The 26,673-nt window shown below is 43.2% G+C and overlaps 1 protein-coding gene across 4 annotated transcripts in view; it reads right to left on the bottom strand.

Moving 5' to 3' along the window:
- Positions 1-2,282: 2,282 nt before the first annotated feature.
- ZMYND12 (zinc finger MYND-type containing 12) overlaps positions 2,283-26,673 on the bottom strand; it is a 33,803-nt gene continuing 9,412 nt past the window's right edge. For 2 of the 4 annotated variants that reach the window (XM_004443130.3, XM_087446145.1), the window contains exons 2-8: positions 18,175-18,316; positions 16,809-16,980; positions 10,480-10,649; positions 7,780-7,902; positions 6,623-6,734; positions 4,797-4,942; positions 2,283-2,724 (exon numbers count right to left, since the gene is read on the bottom strand). In XM_004443130.3, the coding sequence (XP_004443187.1) occupies positions 2,599-2,724; positions 4,797-4,942; positions 6,623-6,734; positions 7,780-7,902; positions 10,480-10,649; positions 16,809-16,980; positions 18,175-18,316 (991 nt within the window). In that variant the 3' untranslated portion in view covers positions 2,283-2,598. The remainder of the gene's footprint in view (positions 2,725-4,796; positions 4,943-6,622; positions 6,735-7,779; positions 7,903-10,479; positions 10,650-16,808; positions 16,981-18,174; positions 18,317-26,673) is intronic. The other 2 variants (XM_087446143.1, XM_087446144.1) reach the window with 2 other exon arrangements.

The raw sequence follows: 26,673 nt of genomic DNA, 5'->3' as shown, positions 1-26,673 counted from the left end.
AGGAAATTGCTTTCAGGAAGGCAAGAGCGGGTGATTCCCAGAGGACTGATGGCTGCTCCTTCTCATCCAGCTTCCAAATCTGATGCAGTTGCCCCTCATTGGCTGAATTTAACCCAGAATCATAAAAGGAAAGAGATACTGGGAACTGCAGTTCCAAGATTCCCCTTCAACGCAGAGGTAAGTACTGAAGCAGATGTAAGTGATGGTGCCAACTGATAACCAGCAACCAGGCCCCAAGGGAAATGGGTGTCGCTACGTTAATATCAGACCAAAACAGACTAGAGATAAAGAGAATCACTTCATAATACAGAAAATAAAGGTTCAATTCACCAGGAAAATACAATATTTGAATTTGTACTTGCCTAATAACAAAACCTCAAAATGTATAAAGCAAAAATTTCACATAACTACAAGGAGAAATAGATAAATCCATAATCATATTGGATGGATTTATATACCTCTCTCAGAAATAAAGAATTCAGCCAGGATGTGCAAGATATGAAAACATGAACAAATTTGACTTAATGGACACATTGTGCCCAATAACACCATTCTTTTCTAGCACACACAGAACATTTACAAATATTGACCACATCCTGGGCCATAAAGCAAATCTCAACCAATTTCTAAAAGTAAAATTGTACACAGCATATTTTATGACCTCAATAAAATTAAACTAGAAATCAACAACAAAGAAGTAATTAAAGTCACCATCACTTAGAAATTAAGAATCATACTTCTAAAAGACTCATGAGTCATAAAAAATTAAGAAATATTTAGAACAAAATAACTATAAAAATACTGCATTTCATAATATGTGGGATCAACTAAAGCAGTATTTAGAGGAAAACTTATAGCCTTAAATGCAAGTGTTAGAAAAGCAGAAGACTGAAAATTAAATTACTAGACATGTGAAAAAGCAGACAATTATGGCCCATAACCAAGAGGAAAATCAATCAATAGGAAAGATATATTTAAGCAATTTAATTTAAACAGTAATTTTATAAATATACTCAATGGGGAAAGATTCATGAACAATAATTCAGGGGTGGAGAGAAGAGAGAATAGATAAAGGACAGGAGGAAAAAGAGAAACGGGCCAATGAATATTAAAGAGAGAGCTAGAGTTTAATAAAATGGACTCTGAAGGACTTTTTTAGAATAGGGAAGTTCTAATATTTTCATTTAAATTATCTGCTAAAGAGTTGTTGATCCTCCTCCTCACCCCCCCAATCTTCGTTAAAAATCTATTTGAAAGAGCTGGCTCAGATTTGGGGTTAGGAGTGAGAATCAAGAAGAAAGGATTGTGTTGAATGCAATTGAAGCTGAAAATTGGGAGTGAGAGAAGTAAGACCCTGGGATTTCACAGCCATCTTGGAGAAGCATAAGAATGCCCAAAGGTATGGAATGGGGGTTCCAGCAGATTTTACCTAGACCTGAAGGGTGGCCCATCTGACATATTTTTATTCTATGTGTCAGAGTGAATTAATTTACAGTGAGGAACATAAAACTCTCCAACAGGTCCTTGACTTGCATATCTTCTCCCTGGGTGCAGATCTATGCAGGAAGCAGAGAGCTAAGCAGAGGGCAGGCTGCTCAGTGAGTCTGGAGATAAAAAGGATGTGCTAAATCACCAGAGTCTTCTATGGGACAAGCTGATACAGCCATGGCCACATCTGGGCCATTTTGCAACAATGATGAATGAGGTTATGGGGGGGATCAAGGTCACAAAGCTATTAAGCGAGAGCTGGGATTTGAACCCAGGCATGTCTGACTCCAAGGCCTGCACTCCATCCCTACATCACAGGGGGCCTTTCAGAGTGCTTCTCCCCTAGTCACGTCTGCTTCAAACCACTGTCTGAGAAAAGAAAGGCACTAACCTGGAATGGTATCTCAGCCAGTCCATACTGGGGCTCCTTGCAAGGCCCAGGGCCTTCTCTGGCAAAGACCTATGATTGACATCTGCATTTTGCTATTTGTTTTCTACATGCCTCATGTCCTTCTTGTTTCTTTATTCCTCCTTTACTGCCTTCTTTTGCATTAAGTGATCTTTACTAGTGTACCATGTTAATTCCTTTGTTGATTTTTAACTATTTTTTAGAGTCATTTTCTTAGTGATTGCTCTAGGAATTATAGTGGACCTTTTAATCACAATCTACTTCAGATTAATGCTTACTTAATTCCAGTAGAAGAGGGAAACTTTGCTCCAATATAGCTTTATTCCCGACCCCCTTCTCTGGCAAAGATCTATGAAATATGCATCACTGGGAGACTTCTGGGAAATATGATAAACTATTTGCAATTTAATTACAAATACCATGTTAGTGAGCTGACAGCACATTACTCAAAGTCATGCAAAGTCACGATAAACCAAGTGCAAAGGTCATGATAAATAACAGGTTTACTGATTTCTATGCCTAAAGCCCTATATTCCCTCCATATGCTATGTAAGAATAAAAACACAGCTATATGTGCAGTTGCAGGGGGAGAGGGTGGGAACTTCAGCGATTCAGGTACCTCAAAGCAGTTGTGCGAGGCTGGGCTATAGTAGATGTTCAGTAGCCCCTTGAACAGCCCCTGACGTGGAGCTCATGGGTCACTAAGTAACGGGATGAGTTTCTTCAGCTGAGATGAGACTTAGTAATTCTTGAATGGTGCTCTGTTCTTGGTCACTGAGCTGTTGTTCTCTGGATAGACTGAAGGCTCTCATGGCATATTCTTGTGCCTGGAATAGAATTGAGGTGGCAAAAGGAAGTTGTCTCAGGAAAGCATTACATTGGGAAGCCCCCTCTGTACTCAACCCCAGAAACATGGGGAAGGACCCATCAGCTTCTCACACCAGCCACCGAGCTCTTGTTGGAAACTTGTGAACACACACTTGGTCCTTACAGCCAGCCAAGTGGGGGGTGGGGTGGGGCAGGGAGCACCAGAAAAACCCATTTGGCTTGACAAACTAAGAACTAAGTACACTTTCCTAGCAAAGTGACATCTTGGTAGGATCTTAACCAGGGTCCTTTGAACCAACATTGGGAGGCACAGAGGTGACAGGTGCCACAAGCAAACTGCCACCCTGAGGGCCATGTGGCCCAGAGTTTAGTCTTGGACAGAGGCTTCACAGGACATCTTGGCACAGACTCTGGCTTGCCCGCCCTCCCACTCTCCCTCCCTCTTCTTTCCTTCCTTCTTTCCTCCCTCCTTCCTTTCTTTCAATAAGTATTTGAATAATAATTCAAATTAAAACATTCAAATGAATATTCAAATAATTTGAATAAATAAATAAATATTTATTGAATGGCTGCTACGTTCCAGGTACTCTGACTACAGGCAGAAATCCCTGCTCTTGTGGAACTTACAACATAGTAGCGGAGAGAGGCAATAAACAAGGCAAATCAGTAAAGCCCGATCATATCTTAAATAGTGATACACGCTAAGGGAAAAAAAGAAAGCAGGAAAGGGGGATAGGAAACATCAAGGGTGGTAGTGGGGTTTTGCAGTTTTTGATGGAAACTACAGGGAAAGCGTCACTGAAAAGAAGACGACTGAGTCAAAAGCTGAAGGAAGTGAGGTGCCAATCTTGAGGAGATGGATGTGTCCCTTTTCTCTAAGGGCCTCTTGTAGATCTAACACCTTGGGGTAATGACTGCCTTGAGTATACAGTAGAAAATTGAACTCTGAACTGTAGAAAAGAGGTTCTGTCCAATGTAAACTTGGGAATTCCATGGAGATGGTTCCCTAACCACTCCCACCCCATCACAGGTGGGGTTCGTGTCCCTGCTTTGTGCTCCCACAGTGCCCCGGGCTTCGCTATCACCTCCATTATAACCCACTGGCTGTGAGCTCCTCCAGGCCCTGGTACACAGTAGGTGCTTAGTAAGTTTGCTGAAGAAAGGAAAGAAGGAAGAAAGGAAGGCGGGGAAGGGAATCCTAAATTTTCCGTGACACCCACACAGAATCCAACTGGCCCTCCCTCTCTCTCTTTGCCTGCTTTATTTTCCTTTGTAGTGCTTTTTGCTATCTCAAATTATATCACACATTTATATGTTCACTTATTTACTGTGACTTCCCCTCCTCCCAAAATATGTAAGTTCCATGGAGATAGGGAACTTAGCTGGTAGTTCACCACTGTACCCCCAGTCCCTGGAACGGGGCCTTGCAAATGATAGATCCTCAATAAATACTTGAATGAATGAGTGAATCAGCTAATCAATAAACCAACAAACCTGAGATTTGCCACTTACTGTCTGTAAGAAATTGGGCAAATAATGGACCCTCTCTGTGCCTCAGTTTCCTTATCTATAAAATGGGAACAATAAAACACCTACTTCAAAAGGTTGGTATGAAAATTAAATATGATAATTCATGTAAAGTACTTAGACCAGTGACTGGCATGTAATAAGCACTCAAAAACGATTACCTTTTCAATTAGTTCAAGGCAATCCTTTTCTGCCTGGATCCCTCCAGCAACTGGGAACTCACTCACTGAGTGTGGTTAGAGCACTACTCCATTCCTCCAAGGACTCCCCTGAGCCCTCCTGTCCTGCAGGCTTCCTCGCACTGCCCCAGCCTCAGTTTCCCTGTGCAACCCTGGGAAGGACTCCTTGAGGGAAGAAGACAATCCCGTTTCCATTATGCAGGCTGGATTCAACAAATGAGAAATGTCATGAGCATCCGAACTTTTCCGGAGGGAGGGCTTACTCTGAGGGCAAAAGCTAGTGTGATTGGGCAAAACACAGCTGAATTCAACTAGAGGAATTTCTACCTCCATTTAAGACATGCTGCTTTTCTAGGGAAACTTGCCTTTGAAGAATTCATCATCAGGTGGTAAAGCATGACCAGAGTTTTCAGAACAAAGATAGTTTTCTGGGGGGCTGTGTCAGATGTCGATTCTCGAATGTTCAAGATTGAAGTCAAAATCCGAATGGCTTCTGCTTCCTGGGCTTCATCTGCAGGGAAAGGGAGGAAAGAAGAAACAGGCCCTGGGGGAGGCTGAGTCTCCCTCAGGGATAAGCACTGAGCTGTTCGCGCGCCTGGCCTCCCGAGGCCTCCTCACAGGGGCACTGGGGGAGGCAGCACAAGCCACCGCCAATTCCTCACCTGGGGGACTGCCGCCAGGTCCTGAGCAGGAGGCTGGATCGTTCTCCAGCTTTGCCTCGCATGTCATTATCAGAGTAACCTAAAAACATGCTCATTCCTACAGGTCCCAGAGGTGCTAAGGTGTCTTTCCTTCCGAGCCCTGAGCCGGATCTCACAGGCTCTCACTTAGCAGGCATTTGTCACAGCAGGACTCCGTGGTCCAGCCCAGCTTCCGCCCGACAGCGAGAGGAGGGAGCTGGGGCTTCCTGCAGCTGCAGCAGCTTAATCTTTCTCCTCCAAATCCAAAAATGCTTAAGCAACAGCGTTTCTGCTTCCCCCACGTGAGGCTGTTCACAGTTTCCCCAGCAGTCTTTGGTCCTACTTTAGTCACTATTTATTGATTTATTATGAGTTATTATGGGCCAGGTACTTAGTACTTTTTAAGTACTAGGCTTAGAGAAAAAGACAGAAAGGACATATACCACAATGTTAAGGTTGGATACCTATGATTTCCAAGTTTTCTGCTTTAACATGAACCACTTTTACAATGAGAGTAAACTCAATAAAGTTATTAATTTTTTAAACCTTAGTTCAAAACCTCTCCTCCAAAAAGTTTTCCCTCTTCAACACCATCCAACTATCCTCATCTCTTCATTCTGGGACTCATCTTGTAATATAATTTGTACTCATAGAAATTCTCTTTTTCTTTCTTTCTTTTTTTTTTTTTTTGCTGAGGAAGATTGGCCCTGAGCTAACATCTGTTGCCAATCTTCCTCCTTTTGCTTGGGGAAGACTGGCCCTGAGCTAACATCTGTGCTAATCTTCCCCTATTTTGTATGTGGGTCACCGCCACAGCATGGCCACCAACGAGTGGTGTAGGTCTGCGCCCAGGAACTGAACCCAGGCTGCCGAAGCGGAGCACACTGAACTTAACCACTATACCATGGGGCCAGCCCCTAGAAATTTTCTTTTGGTATTTCACATAGGTTCTGTCTCACCACCTACACTGTATGTCTCTTTTGAGCAGAAACTAGATTCTCTGATTCTTTTCATTATCTCAGAGGGAATGATGTTGTACAGTGCTACTCAACACTCAGCTCTTTGGGGAGCCTGGGGATGGAGAGATGAATCAAACTCAGCCCTGCCACTGAGAAGCTCACTGTCCCATAAAGGAAGAGCATAAGGCAGCAGAACAAATGAGGAATGTGACTTCTGCATGGAGTCTACCTTGGCTTATGTGCCCTGGAGGGATAACACATAAGAAATGGATGCTCTGCAGAAATCATAGGGGCTTTGGCAGGGTATTTTTTCCTCCAAATCTTTCCCTTATTAACCCCTTGAAGGGCTGTGAGTGATGCTAGGGATCTAATTCTTTCCAACACTGGTCAAATCCTTTTGATGCCTTGTCTCAGTTTCCCCATCAGCAAAATAGGGAAGATGGCACTGATGTGCTCCTCAACAGGGACCACTGCTCTCCCTCTTAAGGCAGGGCCTGTGGATGAGGAGGGACGAAGTCACTGCTCTGCTTCCTAGGGAGAACTGCCACTTACCCAAGCCGGTGTCAGTCTCAAATTGTTTGCCCAGTAAATCTATTTGTTGGATGCGAGCCTGCGAGAGAACTTGATAGCGATCGTCCAAATATTTATCCCAGATCTCAGAGACCTGTAGGGAAAGGAGATGGCAATCAGGCAAGCAGGCCAGACCTCAGCCACTGGACCAACCAGTGAGGAGTACAGCACCTCAGGCCAGGTTTCCTGTAAGTCTGCAGACTCCCTCTCTCATTGTGCCTGGAGGCAGGAGGAGCCTTAGGAGCCCAGTCTTGGCCAAAGTGAGTGTGACAAGTGTTGGGCAGCAAAGGGCACGTGGCAGGCTGATCTGGGGATAGTCCTGGTGAGGTCTAATAACAATGGCTACCATTTGTTGAGCACATACAACAAAAACTTTACATCCTCACAACATCTAAATTGAGGTCATATTCTTATTATTCCCATTTTATAGATAAGTAAACTGAGGCGCAGAGAAGTTAAGATCACAGTTGACTTTTGGTAAGAGATGCTATGTGGCACAGCCAGGATCTAAATTCAAGTCTGTCTGACTCCATAGCTCATTTTTTTTCAGCTATATCACAATGCTTCTTCCTCACAATTGGGCCTAAAATACAGATACACAGTCACAGGATGAGCGCCTACATCATACACAGAAATGGTTGCTTGCTAAGTGAAGTGTTACTGTATGAATATAACCAATATTTTAATATATTGGAAACAGTTTACATGTAAAGATGGAATCTTTTACATGTAAAGATGGAAATTGTAAAGTACTCTCATGTTCTTTGATCCCTCCATAGAACCTTTCAGTAATAATTTTCCCTTAAAACCTTGTCTCCTATCACACACTTCAATATGCCCACATGAGCTTGCTCCTATGGGTATGACAGAGCACAGGGCAGTCTATCTGGATGGGTTTGGTTCTTATTGACCTATCATTTATTATTTGTTAATTGCCCTATGGATACTAAGGACTGGTCTATTTTGGTAGTGGAGAAACAGGAAGAAAGAAAAGTGTAATATATCATGTATCAGGCTATGTGACCTTGGGCAAGTGACTTCATCTCTCCGTGCCTCAAATTTCTCATGAATGGTCTGATACTAGTTGTAAGATACAAGGCCTAAGTGTCAAGGCTCAGCTCCCACATTCCCCAGCTTACCTTGGTGTACAGCGTGTCTGCCAGGTCCGACTTTTTAAGGCCATAGAAGAGATTAGCCAGGTGGAAGTAGCCTCCTGAGGTCTTGATGTCCTCTGTTCCAAATGCACAACTGGCAAAATAAATCTATAGCAGAAGGAAGGAGAGTACTGGAGTTCTCTTTGTAAATCATATATCTGATAAAGGACTTGTATTCTGGATAGATAAAGAACTTTTACAACAATTAAAAAATGGGCAAAGGATCTGAATAGACATCTCCACAAAGATATCCCAATGGTTAATACACACTTGAAATGATGCTCAACATTATTAGTCATTAAGGAAGTGCCAAATAAAACCACAATGAGATACCACTTTACACACATTAGAAGGGCTATAATCAAAAAGGCAGAAAGTAACAAGTATTGGTGAGGGAGTAGGGAAGATAGAACCCTCATACATTGCTAGTGGGAATATAAAATGGTACAGGCTCTGTAGAAAACAGTTTGGCAGTCCTCAAAAAGTTAAACATAGAGTTATTATATGACCCAGCAATTCTATTCCTAGGTAGATACCCAAGAGAAATGAAAACGTGTCCACACAAAGACTTATACACAAATGTTCATAGCAGCATTATTCATAATAACCAAAAAGTGGAAACAACCCAAATGTCCATCAACTGATGAATGGATAAACAAATCATGGTATATCCAGATGATGAAATACTACTTGGCAATAAGAGGAATGAAGTATTGATACAACCGCATGGATGGATGGATCTCAAAATAATTATGGTAAGTGAAGGAGTTCAGATGCAAAAGACCACATATGATTCTGTTTATGTGAAATGTCCAGAAAAGACAAATCTAGAGAGAAAGAAAGTGTTTGCCTGGGGCTGGGAGTGGGAATAAGAAATTACTGTAAATAGATATGAGGGGTCTCTTTGGGGTGATGGAAATTTTCTAAAACTGGAATGTGCTGATGGTTGCAAAACTCTGCAAATTTACTAAAATCATTGAACTGTGCACTTAAAATGGGTAAATTTTACGGTATGTATCAATAAAGCTGTGTTCTGTTTTGTTTTTTTAAAAAGCTAGGCTAAGGGGCCGGCCCAGTGGCACAGCATTAAGTGTGCGCGCTCCACTTTGGTGGCCGGGGGTTTGCAGGTTTGGATCCTGGGTGCGCACCAACGCACTGCTTGTCAGGGCATGCTGTGGTGGCGTCCCATATAGAGTAGAGGAAGATGGGCACGGATGTTAGCCCAGGGCCAGTCTTCCTCAACAAAACGAGGAGGATTGGCATCAGATGTTAGCTCAGGGCTGATCTTTCTCACAAAAACAAACAAACAAACAAAAAAGCTAGGCTGAGGAATCTAGCTTGATCTAATTCTGTGTGACTCAGCTCAGGACAGAATGTACCTCTGCTTAATTTGTTGGAGGGGGTCGAGTATAGAGAGGAAACACAAATGAAGACGTGTATTAATCAGGCTGCAGGTGGAAATAGATGGCACCCTCAAAAGGATTACCTGAAGACAGCTGAATGAAAGGATTATTCAGAGGTGTGGAAGGGCTAAGGAGCCAGTGAGAGCTAGTGAAGCAGGATGTCAACAGCACGAAATTATTCCCATCCTGACTCCTGAAGAAGCCAGGGGAGAAGACAGACAGGGTTACTAGGACAGAGCTAGAGCAATGAAAAAGGCTACCTGACAGGGGCTGTGGCCACAGAGCAACACTGCCCCGGCCAGAAGTGAGCTGGGGCAGAAAGGCAGCAGAGAGAGTAAATACTCAACCTTTCTCTCCTCCCAACCTTCACTCCCCTGCCACACCTCTCACTCTCCAAACCCAACCAAAGACAGAGAGCAATGGAGTCCAGGTTGTGTACTCCATAGGGATCAGCCTCCCAGGGTCAAGTAGGGCAGGGAAAGGATTTGGGATGAGGGAATATGGAGAATAACCAGCACAAGAATGTTTCCAGTGAATTTAAGAGCATTGTGCAGTGGCAGGCAACCAGAGGGAGGGGTGCCAGTGGAGAGGCTGAAGAGACAAACATCCTGCATGGAGACTGCAGTCTGACTCTAACCTCAATGAGATTTCAGGCTCAGGAACTCCTCTCTGGTAATACAGTCCAATATTGAAATCTTAATTTCTATTAGGATCTAATAGATCACCTAGATCACCCTCATCATCCTGTCTAACATTTGTAGAGTTTTATAGTTTATAAACACTTTCATATACCTCAAGCTCATTTAAATTTAATAACCACATTCTAAAGTAGAGACAGTGATGTTATTTATAAAAATAATAGCCAAAGTGCTGCACATGTATTGTCCTGTTACTAATCATTGCAATGACCCAATGAGGCAGAGACTATTTTATGATTTCTGTCTTAAAGGTATTGAAAGAGGTTGAATAATTTGTCCAAGACTGTGGTGAAATGACAGAGCTGGAACTAGAAGTACAGCCCTTCTCCTAACCAGTATGCTGTTCTGCATCCCTTTATCCAGCAATCGATGTTTGGGGAAATGATGTGACCTGGCCAAGGTTGCATAGCCAAGCATGCAAAGGCTTGAACACAGGTTATCAGAGTTGTGTTCTTGCTAATGCCCCACCAAACAGTCAGGTGTAAACAGAAAGTTTTAGAGAAATGCTCAGTTTAAAAAAAACAACTAAAACTATACAGAGCTGTTCTCAGAAACATTCAGGTGTTATAATTTGGCTTGTTTACATCATTAGCCAGATGATAACGGGCTTCCTCATAGTTTTCCTTAGCCATATAGAGAAGTCCCAGGTTCCGATGCAGTAACGAGTGGGTGGCATGGGAGCATTCAGTTGATTTGAGGACTGTCCACTGGGCTTGGGATAGATATTCCTCAGCCTGGACAATCCGGCCTAGACCTGCCCAAAAGAAGTAAAGAAGGTTATAATTCGTATCCTGGCCAGAGAACACATGATGAAATATGAGTCATCACCCATTCACTCATTTATTGGTCACTCAAACATTTATTGACACAAAAACTTGTACATGAATTTTCATAGCAGCCTAGTCATAAGAGCCAAAATATAGAAACAACTTAAATGTCCATCAACTGATGAGTAGATACACACAGTGTGGTCTATCCAAATCCATGAGTGGAATATCACTCAGTCACAAAAAGGAATGGAGATGCTGCAACATGGATGAACCTGGAAAACATTATGCTAAGTGAAAGAAGCCAGACAGAAAAGGCCACAAATTGCATGATTCCACTTATATGAAATGTCCAGGATAGGTAAATCCATACAGACAGAAAGTAGATTAGTGATGGCCGGGGACTGTGGGTATGGGGAAATGGGGTGTGACTGCTAATTTGGTATGGACTTCCATTTGGGGGTGACTAAAATGTTCTAGAATTAGATGTGGTGATGGTTGCACAATCTTGTGAATATACTAAAACCATTGAATTGTACTTTAAAAGGGTGAATTTTATGGTAGATGAATTTATGTATGTCGCAATTAAAAAATATATGTATATGTATACTTAATTTCTTTTATGTACCAGGCCTTGTGTTGAGTGATGGGGATTCAAAGATGAATTAAAGCCATTACCCTTGAAAAATTTATAGCTGGGTTGGGGGACGTGTGGGGAACGCATGTGTGACATGAAAAGAAATATATTTATAACATAGTGTAAGTGCAATGATAGTAACATCATAAGGTTTGGAAGTGGCAGAGAGTAGGAAGTGTTTAATTCCATGGATGGGATGGAGAGGACAATGGAGTGGGGAGAGGCATGGTGAGTGCTATGGACTGAATGTTGTGTTCCCCCAGGATTCATATGTTGAAGTCCTAATCCCCAAAGTGATGTATTTGGAGGTGGGGCCTGTAGGAGGTAATTAGGTCATGAAAGTGGAGCCCTTATGAATGAGATTAGTGCCTTTATAAGAAGAGATGCAAGAGAGATAATCTCTCTTTTGACCATGCGAGGATACAGTGAGAAGGTAGCTATCTATAAGCCAGGAAGTGGGCCCTCACCAGATACTGAATTTGCTGGTACCCTCATCTTGGACTTCTAGCATCCAGAACTGTGAGAAATAACTTTCTTGTTTAAGCCACCGAGTCTATGGTATTTGTTATAGCAGCTGAGATGACTTGCATGATGAAGCTTGATACATGTGGATAAAAATCAGAGCATTTTCAGAAAGGGAGAGAGAATTGGATTTAGATTTAGAAGGATCCTCTGGAGCCAGTGTGGAGGAGGGAACAGAGGGGAGGAAGAAAAGTGGAAGGCTCACTAGAAGACTTCTGAAATAGTTCAGACAAGCCCTGATAAGAGCCTGAACTAAGGCAGTGAATGAAGATGGAGCAGACATGCAAGAGACTTTTAGGAGCTAGAACGGACAACACATGGTTACTAAGTGAAAGTCACCTTCATTTCTAATATTCAGATACTCTTGACACTTAAAATTTTTGTTTAGCTATAAAGATACATAACAGCTTCCTGCCTACTGCTTGCCTCCTAGGGAGGTTGTCAGAAATGAAGAGAAGACTACTCTGACAGCCTCCTGCAGAGGAGGTGGATGCTCTGGGCGTGAAAGACTTCCTGTGATGGATGCTGCAGCAGAAATGGCACCAGGAAAGGAGATGAGGTCACAAACCCCTCGTAAGTCATCCTTTGGTTCTTCTTTGTCCTTCCTCCCAGACCTAGTTCATATGTAAGCACTGTTTTATTCTAGTTGTAATCATATGTCACTGAGTTAAAGGAGGAGAGGTGAAGAAGAAGCAATCTACAGGAGGAAGCAAGTAGCTTTGCTTGATTGAAGCTCAAACTAAAATGGAAAAAATACTAGTTTAGAAGTAAGAAGCCTAGGCCCATGATCCTGGCTCATGTGAACATGGCAAGTCACATCTTCTATCTGGGTTTTGTCTATAAAATAAGAGTTTTAGACGGAGGTCCTCTCAAATTTAAAGAAGCAAGTGACTCTTAGCTAAGATTGTTTAGATGGGGAAAAAATTGGTAGAAGCCATTGACATACACTGGAAATTTTAAATTCTCATTGTCCAGTTCTCATTCAAAGAGGTCATGCCAAAGAAAGAAGGCCCAAGGCCAAGCTGAACCAGCAACTACAAGCATGAATCCCAAAGAAAAAGGCATACTTGGGAGAAAAAATTATGAGGCTGAAAATTCAGGGAATGGAAGAGAGTAACGTAAGAGGAATGGGCTGTTACAAACAGGTGAGAACTAAGATTGTGACCAGTGAGTGGTAAGTTCAGGCATGCCCTCTTATAGTGCTCACCTGGAGAGGTGTAGGGATGGAATGGAGGCAGTGGAGATGTCAAGTTGCCAAAGGAAGTGAGACTATCTTAAAGGGTGATTTTAATAGTACATGGAGTAGATAGAGAAAGGATAGCCACTGAAGGAGCAGTGGCACTGACACAGCCTTCCCCTGGGTTAGTGGCAGATCTGGGAGGCGGAATGGGGGAATATTTTGCAGGACTTGGTGATGAAAGGAAGGGAGCACAGAATAAAGCGGTCACAGATGATTCAAAGGTGTGGCTGTGAGCATCAGGGGAAGAGAAGGAAATCAGCATTTACTGAGGGCCCGCTTTTTTCTACACACTATGCTAGGCCATTGGCATCTGTGATTTAAGTCTGCCAACAACCCTGTGAAGGAAATGCCAGAGGAGGCATTTACAGGAGGAAACTGCATTCACTCACTCAACCATATACTCATCTTATCTGAGTCCCTCCCACCCTGCTAGAGGCTCAGTGCATGCTGCTGAATAAAACAGACATGACCCCTGACCTTAAGGAGCTTACAATCAAGTGAAGTAGGTAAACAATAAACAAATAAAAAAATGAAGTACTATGAAGGAAATGAACAGAGAACAGTGATCAAGAAAAAGCGGGGAGAAACCTACTTTGACTGGATGATTAGGGAACACCTCTCTGAGAAGGTGACATTTAAGTAGACACCTGAAGGTTGAAAAGAAGTCAGCCATGTATAAGGCAGAAAAGGACATTCCAGGCAGAAGGAAAAGCATGTGTGAGGGCCCCGAGGTAAGAAAGACCTTGATGCCTAGGGTCACCCAACCAGTAAAGAAGTGCTGACAACAGTGGGGGAAGATGCGTAAGGTGCCTCCTCTTTGAAGTGTTACTGAAAATATCATCTCTAGTTGATTAAAATTCCAAAGTTTTACTAAAAATAAAGGCTGAATATCTCCTATTTTTCCATTCAAGTCTGGAGGAATCTCTAAGATGGGAAAGAGGCATGTGCACCAGGGATGTGATTTATTCAGACTTTCCAAAAGGTTGGCAAGGTTTTAAATCAATGACTATGGGAGTTATAATGAAACCTTCCATTTAGACAGAACTTTCCACCTTGCAAAGCACTTTCACGTTCATTACATATGAACTCATTTAATCCTCAAAACAATCCTGTGAAGAGGACTCAGATTTAACAAATGCTTACATAGTACCCATTAGGTGTCAGGTACTGTAAGCGGAGATTTTGTGTACCTTCTCGCACTAAGTACTGTTCTGGGTGTGGAGACACTATGACAAGTAAGAACAGATATAGTTACAGTTCTCCCTGACCCTATGGTCTAGTGGAGGAGAGACTTTAATTAAATAATCTCATCAATGAATGTATAATTATTATTGAAGTAAGTGCCCAGAAAAAAGGAAGAGGTTTCTAAGTGGGTACATAAAAAGGGACCTGACCCAGTCTGGGGGCTTGGGAAAGGCTTCTAGACAAGGAGGTGGCAACTCTTGAGCTGAGACCTGAAGGATGAACAGGAGTCAGTTAGGTGAAGGGGAGGGGAGGAGAAGTGGGGAGAGTGTCTGGAGAAGAGCCTTCCAGAGCAAGGAAGCATCACAGTTGCCTCTGAGGAATCAAGAGACGGCCAGTATAACTAAAAAGGAGAGAGAAAAGAATGCGAGATGAGGTGAGAGAATTCATAAAGGCTTGACCAAGCAGCGTCTCATAGGTTGCTTTAGGAATTTGGTCTTTATTTAGTGAAGCAACTTGATCACATTTTGTGTGGAGGCCAGATTGGAGTGAGGCCAGAGAAGACCAGTTGACAGGCAATAGTCCAGATGAGAGATGATGAGACTTAGGCCAAGGTGACTTTTCTAAAATCCCATAGCTCGTCAGTGTCAGAAATAAATAGAACCTGGACTTTATTTCCTTGTCCAGTGCTCTTCCCAATAGTTTTGCAGGAGGGACAGTCTGGAATGGGGAATCAGACCTGAGCAGAATGAGGAGGGCGTTCTTGCAGTTAAGTGGCCTGGTACTGCCACACCAGAGCCCAAACCAGTGAGGAGGGGATCTATGTAGAAGGGGCAGCTCGGAATGAGGAGTCAGAGCCCACAGAGGGAGAGGAGGGCATCTGCAAGAGGAAAGGATACGGTTGGAGGTGGGAGATTGGTTCGTACAGGGGAAATGATAATATATAAATATATTAATGAAAATGGAAGCCAGCATTCTCACTGCAGGGAAGGGAGCAATGGCTATGAATGGGAGAAAATTAAATTGAACCCTGTGGTGGTGTTGGGCTGGATCTGGATGTACTGGTATGGGCCCATGGTCATATATCACTTCTGTGATATTCCTGCCAAAGAACATCACCTGAACCCAGTCATGAGGAAATGTCAGAGAAACCCAAATTGAGGGACATTTTATAAAATAATTGGCCTTTTGGGCCGGCCCCGTGGCTTAGCGGTTAAGTGCGCGTGCTCCGCTGCTGGCGGCCCGGGTTCAGATCGCTGGCACGCACCGATGCACCGCTTCTCTGGCCATGCTGAGGCCGCGTCCCACATACAGCAACTAGAAGAATGTGCAACTACGACATACAACTATCTACTGGGGCTTTGGGGGAAAAAAATAAATAAATAAATAAAATCTTTAAAAAATAATAATAATAATTGGCCTTTAATCTTTAAAAGTGTCCAAGTCATAAAAGTCAAGGAAAGATTGAGGATCTATTCCAGAATAAAGGAGACTAAAGACAAATGGCAACAAAATGAAAACCAGGATTCTGAACTGTATCCTTTTGCTATAAAGATGTTATTGGGACAACTGGAGAAACTTGACTAGGGTCTGCTCGGTAGCTGACGGTTGTATTCTGGTTGTGAAGGAGAACTGTGGGGAGTCTGTGGGAAACACACACTGAAGGATTTGAGGCACAGGGCATCAGGTAAGCAACTTTCAGGTAGCTCAGGGAAAAAGTTCTCTGTATTGTATTTCCAACAGCTTAACTTCTTTAAGAGTTTGTTTTTTAAAAGATAGTGGCTATTAAGATGTATGAAGTGGTAGTATAGTACCTAATACAGTATAGATGCTCAAAAATGTTAATTCCCCTCAAAAATGCTAATTCTCCTCTTACAGCAACCACCATGGGGGCTGCCTGCCAAGTCTGTGCTCCCCGCTCTAAGAACTGCCTCTCCCATCTACACGAGTGGGTTCCTATATTCCTGTTTGAACTATGGGACCCTGACACAGAGGTACGTAAAGGTAGATACCACCCTCAAGCTCAGTCAACACAGTCCTCTCTTCTAGGAATTTAAAATTGGCAATCAAATGCTAATTAGTTTCCTTTACCCACCTTGAACCTAGAAGACATAAATTCAACATAAATTCAGCTACATCTGACATTTAGGGGTAGCTGTCTTCTGCAGTAAGCATAAGGTAGAAAAATTTGGTCTGCAGAGATGGAAAATAAAGCAGATGCAGAGAGAGAAGCGGAGACAAGAGACAAGGCCTGAGAGAGAAACTGAGAGCACCAGCCTTCGTCACGGCATTCTGATTCCAGCACCTCATGAAGCCTCAATTCCCTTCGACACTCCAGCATCCTAATAAATTTCCTTCTTTTGCTTTGGTCAGCTAGAGTGGATTTCTGTCAGTTGTAGTCAAAAGTCCATGACGTCTCCTTCCCCACCTTGTGCAAACTTTACAGCAACCCGGCTCTTCCACAAAAGCGGTCCTGGTGCCATGGCCAAGGCTGGACTCTGGCCACTGATCTGACCCAATATAGCTCTTTAGGGCTCCAGGCAGTCTCGAGTTGGTTTCACTTACCAAGGCTCGCCTCGGCCAACAGCAGGTAAGCAGGCACAAGCTCTACTGAACTCAGGCCGTGCACATTCATGCGGAAGCGCAGAGAATGCAAAGCTGCCGGGACAGCATCTGCATGCTTTCCTTCAAAGAGATATTTCTGGGCTACAGTGTAGCAGAATTCAATCAAGTGCTTCTGCGGAAGAAAAACCAGATCATCTGAGACACTCTCATGCTAAGAGGCAATGCCAGATATAGAGGTACACCTGGAGATAAGGCCAACACCTAAGGAACCGGCTGAGGGCACACAGTGAGCCTGCCTGTATTAAGGTGGACACGAGACCCAAAATAGGTGATATAAAAGGCAAACTTTGATGTGAGTTCCTCAAGGTCCAGGAACAGCGTCTTTTCATCTTAGCTCAGTGCTCGGCATAAATGAGTGCTCAATATAAAATTATTAACTGCACGTTATTCTTATATTTATAACAACATTGTAGTTTAGCAAAGCTGTCATGTCTCAGGATGATCTAAAACTTTCTGCCTTTCTATTTGAGTTAATTTTGAGAGAAAAATCTTATTTTTCCTTCTGGAGTTATCCTTCTTAGCTAATATCAGAAACAACTTTAACTCTGCATCGTCCTAAGGCCACTCTCAAAGTGTCACAACACTAAAACTGATGAATCTGGTGTTTTGAGATTTATGGCTTTTAAAGCACTATTTTTTAAAGAATAATTGATATGCTATCAATGCTGTAATAATAGTTTTCCAATCTCCTTTATTTACTCACCAGTATATTCACACCTCAATCATGTTCTGAGCTCCTACTACCTGCCTAGGCTCTTATCACAGTACTTGGCATATATGGGTGTTATGGCTAAATTTTGTCCCCTACAAATTCCTATGTTGAAGCCACGACCTCCGTACCTCAGAATGTGACTGCATTTGGAGATAGGGCCTTTAAAGAGGTGATTAAGTTAAAATGAGGTCATTAGGGTGGGCACTTATCCAATCTGACTGGTCTCCTTATAAAGGAGGAAATTTGGAAACACAGAGACACCAGGGATGCGTGTGCGCAGAGGAAACCAAACCTGCTGACACCTATCGTTGATCTTAGACTTCCAGCCTTCAGAACTGTGATAAAATAAATTTCTGTTGTTTTCAAAATACCTAGTCTGTGGTATTTTGTTATGGCAGCCCCAGGAAACTAATTCAGAAGATATTTGTCAATATGTGGAGAACAACAGAAGGAATGGTATCGAGGACATAAAGACATAAAACAAAGGCTCTGCCCTCAAACAGGTTCCAGTTTAGTGACCTCACACAGTACACCCCTCCTCCTGGGAGTTTCGCTGCACCACGCATTAACCCTATAACAGTCCTGAGGAGCCACCTGCCGCTGCTGCAGCTGCCGCAGATCGTGCTGCCGCTCGTCCTCTGAGTTGTAGAAGGGCATGGAAGTGCGCAGCGGAATCAGGAGCTGACATATCTTCTCGTGGATGCTGCCCCAGTCAGCTCTTTGATGAACCACACCACTGGCAATAAAAACATGGACTTCATTAGCTTTACGTTTGGCCTGACCTATGATTCTACTGGCCATACTATTGGCCTAGCCCTAGAAACCAGAAAAATAAGCCCAACACAAATGAGGCCATTTCTGACACAAATCTCTTTTCTTTCATGTGGTAATTTGATGGTGTAAAAACTAGTGGGGTGGAGGTTGGGGGAGAATGCTGTTTCTGCAGGCACAAGTTCACATTCCGAAGACACATGGTGATGCTGTGGCTATTCTGCTTTTCTGCTTAATTAATAACAAAGACAACTTTAACTCTGCATTGTTCTAAGGTCATTTTCAAAATATCTGAACACTAAAGCTGATGTATTTGAAGGTCTTTTTCTTGGGAAGGGAAAGGAATTTACATTTGATGAGGCCCTTGGAGACACTTTCCTATAATCAGTGCCACCATGTTGCATGGCTCTGGAGAGCACCACTTGCATTGTCTCTGTGCTCCAGGGGGCCATCACATAGAACACACTGTGAATGCCCCTCAGTCCGAGTGGTGCAGCACAGGGTCTTGCATGTAACTATTTAACTTGTTGAAAACAAAACAAAATCTGTTATTATTGTTTTAAAGGTAAGGAAGCATAGGTGCAGAGAGTTTAAGTGGTTACTCTAAGCCTGTACTCCAAAGCCAGCTGTTTTTTAACTCTCCAGAGGGAGGCACTGTGACAGTTTGGTTTACAGCTTTTCTGACTGTTTTACATGCATATTCAGTAGTTTTAAACACTTAATTGGACAGCACAGATATAGAACATTTGCATCACTGCAGAAAATTCTATTGAATGGCACTTCTACAGAGAATCCACTCCCATCCCTTAAATAATTGCTTCCATAAATGATTCCCATATCTATTACCCAATTCTGACCCTTCCTCCAATTATGGTTTTTTTTTACATTTTTAAATTGATATAGGGCCGGCCCCGTGGCTTAGCAGTTAAGTGCACGCGCTCCGCTGCTGGCGGCCCGGTTCGGCTCCTCGGCGCACACCGACGCACCGCTTCTCCGGCCATGCTGAGGCCACGTCCCACATACAGCAACTAGAAGGATGTGCAACTATGACATACGACTATCTACTGGGGCTTTGGGGGAAAAAAAAAAAAAAAGGAGGAGGATTGGCAATAGACGTTAGCTCAGAGCCGGTCTTCCTCAGCAAAAAGAGGAGGATTAGCATGGATGTTAGCTCAGGGCTGATCTTCCTCACACACACACAAAAAAAATTTGGTAGACTTCATCAGTGAAGTCATCTTGTCCTGGGCTTTTCTTTGTGGAAAATTTTTTTATTACTAGCCAAATGTCTTTAGATATAGATCTACTCAGATATTCCATTTCTTCTCGCGTCAGTTTTAGTAGTTTGTGTCTTATTAGGAATATATTTCATTTAGGTTTTCTAATTTGTTGGCATACAATTAAACATAGTATTCTCTTTTATTTCTGCAAAGTTGGTAGCAATGTCCCCATTTCATTTCTGATTTTAATAATTTGAGTCTTCTTTTCTTGGTCAGTCTAGCTAAAGCTTTGTCAATTTTGTTGACCTTTTACAGAACTAACTAACTTTTGGTTTTGTTGATTCTCTTTACTGTTTTCCTATTCTCTATTTCATTTATCTCTGCTCTCATCTTTAATATTTCCTTCCTTCTGCTAGCTTTGGGTTGAGTTTGCTCTTCTTTCTCTAGTTTCTTAAAGTGGAAGCCTAGGTTATTGATTTGAGATCTTCCTCCTTTTTTTTTTTTTTATGAGGAGGATCAGCCCTGAGCTAACATCCAACACCAATCCTCCTCTTTTTGCTGAGGAACACTGGCCCTGGGCTAACATCCGTGCCCATCATCCTCTACTTTATATGGGACGCTGCCACAGCATGGCCTGACAAGTGGTGCGTCGGTGCACGCCTGGAATCTGAACCCTGGGCCGCTGCAGCAGAGTGCGCACACTTAACCGCTACACCACCGGGCTAGCCCTCTTCCTTCTTTTTTAATGTATGTGTTTACAGCTATAAATTTCCCTCTGAGTACTGCTTTCATTGCATCCCATAAGTTTTATATGTTGTGTTTTTGTTCTCATTTCATCTTGATGGGGTTCAGGGCAGGCCGCCCTGAAATAATGCAGATTATTTCAAGCTGAAGACAATTAAGGCTCAGAACGCTCAGGAAGAACCTTTGACCTTCCCCTAAACTGCCTAAAAGAATTTTATTTTATTTTTATTTATTTATTTATTTTAATAATTTTATTTATTTATTTTTTCCCCCAAAGCCCCAGTAGATAGTTGTATGTCATAGCTGCACATCTTTCTAGTTGCTGTATGTGGGACGCGGCCTCAGCATGGCCAGAGAAGCGGTGTGTTGGTGCGCGCCCGGGATCCGAACCCGGGTCGCCAGCAGCGGAGTGCGAGCACCTAACCGCTAAGCCACGCGGCCGGCCCAGCTAAAAGAATTTTAGATAGAAGGGCCTGTCCTAGGAAAGAACTATCACCATAGATAATTCTAGTATCTAATGAAGTAGGTGTGGTAGACAGGGAGGAATCTAGCAAGGCCCATTTGATCAAAGTCCTCTCTGGGTCCCATTGTCTCTAGATGGCCCAGAAAACATCTGTTTACCAAACATTAACTCTTTTCATCTCCCTATAAATTGCCTTCTTTCCCTTTGAAGTCCCAGACCTCTATCTCCTTCTCCTTAGTCCAGAATGACATATATACCTCATTTTGCCTTAGTCCAGAATGACATATATACCTCATTTTGCCTGACTGTCATTGGAACTCTTCATGCCTATGTGAATTCCCCATGTGCATGTATTAAACTTTGTTTGATTTTCTCCTGTTAACCTGCTTTACATCATTTTAATTATTCAACAAGCCATAAGAGCCAGAAGGAGAAGGGGGGGAATTTTCCCCTTCCCCACATTTTTGGCATAGTTGGCAGGATACTCACTGGTTGGCAAGATCTTCACTGGCTGAAAAAAACTGCGTTCTCTGGCTGAAAGAACTGCCTTCTCCCTAGGACTACTGCAGATGAAGAGATCCTGGGTCATCTGACAAGATGCAAGAATTAACATTTCTTACCACGTCAGCCTCCCAGAATCTCTATCTGCGAGGTCTGGTGGAAGCAAGTGGTGAGAATTTTTTTTCTCTCTCATTCTATATCTAGATTAGCAGAAGAAAATACTTGTGAAACTCGTTTCTTAGGCTTTTAGTGACTCTGGTAAATTTGGTAAAATACTCTTGGCTTTATTGATCCCTTTCCTCGCAGAGGTAGTCACTGTTTTCTTTCTTTATCTCTGTCTTTTGTGTCATTTGTCATAAGAAGGAAATACCATAGTGTAGGACACAAACCTAAGCCCTATAAGCCTGCTGTCTGAGCTGCCTCTAGAGACTGGTGAGTTTGTGGGTCTCACCAGACTGGTGTCTATTTAGATAAACTTTGATGTGGGTTAATATGCACATGAGGTAAAAGCTATTGCTAAGGGGGGCCAGCTCCATGGCGTAGCAGTTATGTGCGCACGCTCCGCTGCTGGCGGCCCGGGTTCGGATCCAGAGCGCGCACCAACGCACCACTTGTCAGGCCATGCTGTGGCAGCGTCCCACATAAACTGGAGGAAGATCAGCACGGATGTTAGCTCAGGGCCCGTCTTCCTCAGCAAAAAGAGGAGGACTGGCATGGATGTTAGCTCAGGGCTGATCTTCCTCACAAAAAAAAAAACAAACAAGCTATTGCTAAGGGACATCTTGGAGCCAAAGCCACAAAATTGGCGGACAAGGGTCAAACACTGAAGAGCCATTAGGGTGCTCGCCACATCAAGAAGGCTCCCATGATAGGGTAAATTGGTCATGGAATGGGTTAGATCAACACTTAGGTCACCTGCAACCTCAAGAAAATTTCCATGCAACGAAGTACTCTGTAAAACACACACAATCCTCAACCCCATGGCACATCCCTCTTAGGTATTAGCTTGGCTCCAAGATATTCAAGGCTGGGCTGGCCCCGTGGCTTAGCGGTTAAGTGCGTGCGCTTTGCTGCCAGTGGCCCGGGTTCGGATCCCGAGCGCGCACGGACGCACCGCTTCTCTGGTCATGCTGAGGCCGAGTCCCACATACAGCAACTAGAAGGATGTGCAGCTATGACATACAACTATCTACTGGGGCTTTGGGGGGGAAAATAAATAAATAAAGTTAAAAAAAAAAAAAAGAGAGACTCAAGGCTTAGCTAAAGCTGGTAATGTGCATATAAGAAAAACCAGATGAGGCTTTTCCTTCTTTCTTGTTCTGTCCTGAGAGCTCGGCTTTTTGACCAGTGAGAATATTCTCTCTGGTCTCCGCTACCCAGAAGGTGCATTTACCAGAGTGCACCTTGGTGGCTAGTTGAATAGACTGGGGTTCCAAGACACAAAATCACAAACAGCATGCTCTTTGTCTGGCTGTGCCACTCTCAGGGGAGTTTGTCATAAAGGGTCCCCATCCATAAGGGGCCTTTGTTGTCTCACCCTTCGTTGCTTGTTAGTGCTGGAAAAATCCCAGTCCAGTAGCACCTGCCCAGTGTCACAGATTAGTGGGTCTGTGACTGGAGGTGTCTCATGCGCGCATGGGAGACTGGAGACACCATTTTCAGTATACCATCCTTACTGCCTGTGCAACAAAGGTCTTTGCTTTCTCTGACTATTTTTGGGAGTGAACTTTTTGGATCATGGGGGCTACATCATCTGTGCCCTCTCCAGGGACTCCTCTTGCATCCACGGTAAAGATTTATTCTAAGCCCGGAAAGTTACCACTGGGTCTTTCCATAAGGCTTACTGGATTGAATTGCTATTGGGATAAATATACAAATGAGGATCCTTCTCATCAATGGCCAGACAATGGATCTTTTGAATTGGAAAAATTTCTGTATTTAAAAAATATTTTAGAGAGCCTTCATCACAAGCAGCTGCCTTATTGGTACTTATGGGAGTATCAAATTGAAAAGAAAACCCAAGAACAGTATAACAGCTAGCCTCAGGTAATCCCTTAATAAAATGAAAGAACAGAAGTCAGACTCAGAACAAAGATTAAAAACAAATCTAACAAAAATTCCCCTTCTCTTCCTTCCTGTACTCCCCTTTATCCCCAACTCCCTGACCCCCCAGACGATCTTGTGGATCTCTGGGTTCCTGGTTTAAATCCACCCCCTCTCAAGACTCAGCTCCTCACCCAGTTCCCTTAGATCCTAAAACTCCAACTTCTCCAGAAAACCTCCAGCTGCCTATTTTAACTTCCCTCTTAGAAGACTTACAGGGGGCACTTAGGTCTGACCTCCAAGCCAGGGGCTTACAGGTCGCTTGGGTAAATGCTGAAAGCCAGGAAGTGAATTTAGCAGAAGCAGCCAGGAAGGGCCAGAAGGCTCACTTTGCTGTCCCTCATGAGCCCTCCTACTGTCCAGGGCTCTGTAATCAGGCTCTGTCAGCTTCAGGCACTCCTATGCAGTGTCCATTATAGATGTATCCTGGACTTACACTGCAGAGAATTCATGTCCCCTGGAGAGCAGCCAATTTATTAAATTATAAAACCCTCCTGCCTCCATTGTCAGAAGATCCTACAAAATTTAGAGAGGAGTTAGAAATATTAGTGGCTATTCATAACCCCACTCACAGAGATCCTGACTGGCTGCTAAGGGGTTTCTTCCAGCCCATGATTATACAGTAGTTATCAAACAGGCCAGATGGCCCCCTGAAGAAAATCCCTCTCACAGGGGAAATAGACCGCCAGACCTTCTCCCAGGCCCTCCTGCAAGTGACTAGGAAACAGCTCTGCTAGAGGCCGATATTCAAGGTTTAATAGGAACGATTTTAGAGGCATTTCCTCCAAAAGTTAATTGATCAAAAATTGAATTATGCACTCAGAAAGAAGGGGAACATCCAAAGGCCTGTGTTGAATGTTTTATGCAAACTTTTCAAAGGCACACTGCATTAAACCTGGAAGCCCCAGAGCACAGGAATCTCCTAATTTCTGCTTTAGGAGGAAATTTTCTTCCTGATATTAAAAAACAAATTCAAAATAGTGTGGTTGGTTGGTCAGGGCAACTGTTAAGTGTGATAATGGAGGCTGCTGTACAGTTCTTTTTAAATAGTCTGCAGGAAAGCAGAAGGAAAAAAAAGAATTAAAAGCAACCGTTCTCGCTTTGCAACCTGAATCTTTAGAGAAGAAAAATGTGACTCTGAGAGTAAATTAAAGCCCACTCAGAGGCTTCCCTATTTGCCTCCAGACAACTGCAGGTATTGCAAGAAACCAGGACCTTGGGGAAAAACTGTCCCACACTTAAGAGAAGGGAAAGTTTAAGAAGCAGCCCCCTCGGCCCCAGCACCCCTAGAAGGTTCATTTTTCTCCTCCTGAGGGGCATTCACCCCTCAAATGATGATGTCAGCCAGTCCTCAGTCGCACCCCTGAGCCTACCATTAAACTTAAAATAGAGGATGGGGAACTGGATTTTCTAATTGACACTAGTGCGACTTTCTCTACTATCCATTCAGAGGATTTATCTCTACATGTCACCTCTGATTCTATTCAAGCTGTTGGAGTCTCTGGGCAGCCTATTTCATTGCCCATATCTCAGCCCACTCCAATGTCTTTAGGTCTTCTTAACCCATTATGCCTTTCTAGTCTCCAACTGTTCACCAGCAAACCTTTTTGGCAGAGATTTGTTATGTAAATTTAATGCCACTATAAATTGTAATGAGAAAGGTGTTTTTATCTCCTTCTGCTCTCAGATCAGACCCCAAATCTCCTACTTTCCTTGCTAGAAACTTGTCCTGATTTAAATCCTTCTGAAGAGGTTGACTCTTTAAAAGATGTTCCAATTAGTCTTTGGGCTACATATGAAAATGAAGTAGGATTATTACTGAGTGCAGAACCCGTGCACATTACTTGGAAAAAGAATAAACCGTTTCCATCAGTAGTCCAATACCCTCTCTTCAGGGATGCAGAACGAGGAATTGAACCCATAATAGACTCCCTTCTGCAATAGGGTGTACTAGTTTTTACTTCCTCACCATGTAACACTCCAGTCTTGCCAATGAAGAAAGAAGGCAAATTTGACCCAGACGGGAACCAAATCTATAGATTTGTACAAGACCTCAGAGCCATAAACTCTTTTGTAATTCCTCGGCATCCTGTGGTCCCTAATCCAGCTGTCATCCTGACCTCAATACCTGCTGATGCAGCCTGGTTCACAGTAGTTGACCTCTGCTCAGCTTTGTTTTCAATCCTGTTGCACCCTGACTTGCAATTTCTTTTCTCATTTACATTTAAAAGGAGACAGTTAACATGGACTTACATCCCTCAGGGATATTGAGTCCCCCTCAATATTTTCCCAAGTCCTTAAAGCTGACAGATTCTGTAGTCTTTACTTAAGGCTCCACGCTCACTCAGCATGTTGATGGCCATCTACCCCGTAATCAAACTAGGCAGCTCTTACAGACTCCCTCATTCTCCTGAAGGCACCAGCTGAACGAAGCCATAAAGCTTCCAGAGCTAAACTTCAGTGGGTGCAAACGACTGGTACCTACTTAGAACATGAGGTATCTCAAGGCATTCAAAAGCTGACCCCAAATGTCTTGAGTCATCCCTCTCTCCCAAATGAATGATATCATCCCAGAGCCTATTTCCTGGCCTTCACAGGCATTAACCTCCTTCGAAGCCTTAAAATTTGCTTTGTCCACACCTTCAGCTCTTGGCTTACCTAATTTTGACAAACCTTTTCATCTATACTGCCATGAAAATAACGGGATTGCTACAGGTAATCTAGGACCGTCTTTTGCCTCTCAGATATGTCCTATGGCATATTTCTCATGCCACCTAGACCCTGTGGCATCAGGTGTGCCCCCATGCTTGTGTGCGTGGCTGCAGCTGCCACCCTGATTGACAAAGCCAGTACTCTTACGTTAGGCTCTCCCACTCATCTCTATGTTCCCCACGCTATGTCTGCTATTTTACAAGTTCATGGGATGCAGCATCTCTCTACACAGCGACAGACCACCTATGAGCAGGCTCTTTTGACTAATTCTTCCGTCACCACACATTAGTGTAACACTTTAAATCCAGCTACTTTATTACCCCTCCCTGATAATGGACAGCTTTACTCTATTCCACATGACTGCCTTACAACTATAGAATTGGTCTCACAGCCACAAGAGGATCTCTCAGACATCCCTTTAGATAACCCAGACTTACCACTATTTTGTGATGGTGCCTGTAAATGAAATTTCTGTGGAAACATAATAACTGGTTATGCCATACTTTCCCCCTCATGAAACTTTTGAGGCATATTCTGTACCCACTGTAACATCAGACCAAGGGGCTGCACTCATAGCTCTTA

This window comes from Ceratotherium simum, chromosome 22, assembly GCF_057802395.1.
Source record: "Ceratotherium simum simum isolate JZ-2026a chromosome 22, ASM5780239v1, whole genome shotgun sequence".
Lineage (NCBI taxonomy): Eukaryota > Metazoa > Chordata > Mammalia > Perissodactyla > Rhinocerotidae > Ceratotherium > Ceratotherium simum.
The sequence above is the reverse complement of the archived record's forward strand: the minus strand, read 5'-3'. Positions and strand labels throughout refer to the sequence as shown.